This window comes from Vicia villosa, unplaced genomic scaffold, assembly GCF_029867415.1.
Source record: "Vicia villosa cultivar HV-30 ecotype Madison, WI unplaced genomic scaffold, Vvil1.0 ctg.000711F_1_1_1, whole genome shotgun sequence".
Taxonomy (NCBI): domain Eukaryota; kingdom Viridiplantae; phylum Streptophyta; class Magnoliopsida; order Fabales; family Fabaceae; genus Vicia; species Vicia villosa.
The window spans coordinates 225,443-229,457 of record NW_026705317.1 but is presented as its reverse complement, the minus strand read 5'-3'; the positions used below and the strand labels follow the sequence as shown (position 1 = coordinate 229,457).

At 35.3% G+C, this 4,015-nt stretch overlaps 1 protein-coding gene across 1 annotated transcript; it reads left to right on the top strand.

Annotated features, from left to right (window-relative positions):
- Positions 1-1,180: 1,180 nt before the first annotated feature.
- LOC131630604 (uncharacterized) lies at positions 1,181-2,343 on the top strand. Its single transcript, XM_058901380.1, has 6 exons — positions 1,181-1,258; positions 1,367-1,399; positions 1,511-1,651; positions 1,751-1,805; positions 1,886-1,956; positions 2,060-2,343. The coding sequence occupies exons 1-6, from the start codon at positions 1,256-1,258 to the stop codon at positions 2,201-2,203; spliced, it is 447 nt and encodes a 148-aa protein (XP_058757363.1). The 5' UTR covers positions 1,181-1,255; the 3' UTR covers positions 2,204-2,343.
- Positions 2,344-4,015: the final 1,672 nt, after the last annotated feature.

Sequence of the window (4,015 nt, the reverse complement as noted above, 5' to 3'; positions counted from 1 at the left end):
CTTCAAAAGCACTAATAATCCACTCAGCTCTTTGAATTACTTCCCGTTGAGGATTATTGCCACAACGTCACTTATGCGATAACACTTCAAATTATTCTCCACTCGAGTCCATACAATGTCATTAGGTGATCTCCAAATTCCTTGGTCTTAACCTCTAGTTCCCAAAGTCTTAGGATAGTTGCCCCAAGCTTACCTATTATGGTTTCCGCTATCGGGCCACCCACCATTTATTTCCAAGCTCCAGTTGTCTAGTCCTGGTCGTGAGGGGGTGTGTTAAGAGTCCCACATTGGATAATATATGGCCTGAACATGTCCTTATAAGTGGGGGCAATCCTTACCCTACAAGCCGATTTTGTAGGGTTGAGTTAGGCCCAACCACATTTCTTAACAGGTTTATATAGAGGATAAATCACATTATTGTCATTCAATGATGAACTATCAAACATTAATTGTGTTTTGTCAAAATATATGTAGCGAGCTTTGGTAGGGAGTGGACCTACAAACACAAACACAAATACTCTGACAATCAAATTATTAATGAGGGTGATATTTTTAAGAGTTAGAATTGTAACACCTTGATAGGTGGTAATCTGAAATTTATATAACCTTGAAGATATGATATTGGGATTGGGTCAACCAAAATGATTGATGATTGTATGTTTGATATTTTTAATGGTTAGAACTAGGAGTGAAAAAACAAGCATGACATGCTGAGCATGTCTGTTTTGCCTATATTTTTTTTCAGATCGAACTAGGATTTTAGCCTCAAATCCTTTAATATGTCTTCTATAATTCATCCATTTTTTATAGACTTTTGTGCGAGCAGATATTTACATAATATTTTTGTAATTTTAGCTTTTAAAGATATAATGCCTGCAGACCTACCTCTCAAATCACCAACTCTAATAATAAATTTCATATAAAAATGTAATAAATCAGGGGAGGTTAGAGGAAATAGTTGAGTAGGGATGATCGAAGGTGGTGTAGGGGTTAGTGATTAGTTAGGGGCCAATTAAAATTGGACGATTTGACTAGATGATGGTGCAATTGAAAATTGGCAAAGAATTCTCTTATATGAAGGTAAAGTAGGAAAATTGTGTGAATGGTAAGGGGGTGTAGAAAGTAAATTTTCTATACAAACTTAATGCCCGTCATTTTCAGTTGGGCCCAATTAGAATACCCGGCCCACTGAACTCATTACAGCTAGGGTTTCAATCGAGCAACTGCGGTTTCAATGCTGTAGCTTTTTCCAATCATGGTAAGTAGCGAGTAAGCATGATTCATCTTCGTAATATAATTTGACACGTGATACCGATTCCATCTTATTGACCTTTTTTTTTTTTGTGGTTTTCTTTTACTACTATAGTCGATGAATACCATAATCGGAGAAGAAACCAAGGTACATATCAAGTTAGATACACAGATTGATTGTCTCATTGTTTGTTTAAGTTATAACAAAGATTTAATGTAATTCACAATATTTTTTTAATGGTCTTGTTTACCATTATAGCCGCCGGAGGAGATCGAGATTCCAAAGGAATCCTTGAGTGATTGCTCGTCTTCTGGATGTCCAACTTCACCGGTTAAGAAATTTAAACGTGTTCTCGGTCTTGGTCGGATTTATGATGATTCCTATAAAAACACTTTATTCGTCAGTATATGGATTTTCCTTCCTCATCACTGTATGTTTTTTTTTTTTTTTTTAATTTATTTTAATTTTAATTTGTTTTTATTTTTATTTTTATTGCAGCGGGTCACTAATTTATCTGATTCATCTAAAGAGGATATCGTTGTTTGCATGAATGGTATGGTTGAGCATGTTATATCAAATTCATGTTTCCTTTGAATTAACTTTAACATTATTCATATATAATTTGTCTCTTAGAGCACCCCAATGTATTGATGATGACCACTCTTACCATATTTCAAGGACGGCAACTTGCTAAACGAATCAAGGTAAACTTTTAACTCTACCAAAATGCTTCTGAATGTTGATTTCAACGTAATTACAACATTTTTCTCTCTAATCTGATGTTCAACATATTTATTTTTGGAGCAGGAGGAGTTGGGTATAACCAAACTTGACATTGAACTCTGTGCCACTTCTGGAAAAAAACCTAGCCGTGCTGTTTATGCTGCTTATCGTATCCTTAGGCGAACTCAATTGCCAATTGAACTTGTAACTGAGGTAACTGTGGAGTAGAAGGCTTTATCTATTTCTTTTTGCATCCTGACATTTCAAAGCTCTTTTTGATCTTCAAACTATCTCTTATTGCTTTATGGAAAACTTGTAATAGAATAGTGTATTTCCTTTCAAAGTCAATGAAGAAATTTTTAACTTTACTTGTATTTATTTACCTGATAGAATCTGTCTAATTTTTTAGATTGTAAAGACACCACAATTACACCTTATTATAGGGACACAAATATATTAGATTGGCCAAAAGTTAGATGCCATGACAAATCTTACAAACTATTTGATTGGGGGCATAAAAACAATCGTTTACTAAAGCTAGACCTAAGCCATTTGAGCTTTATTCAATCCTCCGTTAAACTTCTCTATGTGCATCACTTGCAAATCCATTTTTATGTGACATCGATCATTAAAACTCAATTCCACATAAGGTGTAATGTTGTCATGCTCTAATATGCAATCAAATATAACAATATTATGCTAATAATATTAATAACATTATTTGATTTTTTTTTCAACAATCACCTTTTAAAAATAAACGTAAATAACCATGTTTCAAAAGAAATTATGTAAAAATAAACGTAAATAATCATGTTTCAAAAGAAATTATGTAAATAATCAATTTTCAAAAACGGCTAAAACATACACGCCATCTCTGATGACGCATGCATGCATACAATTTTTAAGTGCAGTCACCAGTTCATATGGCGCATCTGAGATGTGGAGCCAGTTGCCAGTTCACATGGTGCATCTGAGATGTGGAGCCATCCCATTCGGCACGGCACATAGGTGTATACTGTGTTTTCTATAAATATGAATTCAATCCTCCACCATTCTTTCACATGATTTTCAAAAGGGATGGCCACGTTATTTTTTTGGCTGTAAAATTCCTGATTAAAATGAAAATTTTGAACATACCGTCTTAAGAGTTCCTTGATGCGTTGGTTAGACGGAGATATCCAAGATGACGAAGCCATTAGAAGGATTCAGAGTCTTCGAACGACCATCTCTCTTGCGACTGGAAAACCTCAACATTGGTGGGACGAGGTCAAAACTGACATCGACTTAATGGTGATGATGCATGGAGATGATGAAATTGTTATGACAGTTGCAATTTCTTAGATTTGATGATGTTGTGTTATGCATTTTGATTTCATGTTAAGAACATTTCGATTTTTTGTAACCAACTTGATTAATGAAAAATAGTTCCCTTCACATCTAGAAATACATTACATGTTATGCGTCATTTTTTTATGTTGTTGAGCCCGTAACAAAATTGAAACAATTTTTTCGATTGTGCCCGACTTGACGACATACACTACACTTTCTCTCTAGCTTGTCAATCATATCCATTTCAGTTCTAGTACGCACTACGCTTGCTTTTGGGACGACCTTTTTTATTCCTTCGCATTTGGTCGTTATGCCAGACAATTTCTCCTTCATACACAGGTCAATAAGCCTGATTTGCTACCCCTGGAAAGTCGTTATGTACACCAAGCAAAGTCTCGGCCTTGTAAGCGGGAGATTGAAGCGATAATGCATCTTGATAAGCATGCACACATGCCGCAATGACATGAGAGCGTGACATACGAAATGCTTGAAATTTTTTGCAATCGCACCAATGAGATGGCAGTAGAACCCTATACTCTTGCCTTGCCAGCCCCTCGTTGTGGTTAATCATCTCTTGTACAATGAACTTATGGTTATGACGGTCGAATTTGGTAACCTTATGGATTTTGGCTTTGACACTTTCTTCCTTCAAAAATTTTATGCAGCTTTCGCTCCATAGTTGTCTTGATTGTATCACTGCACTCCACTTTT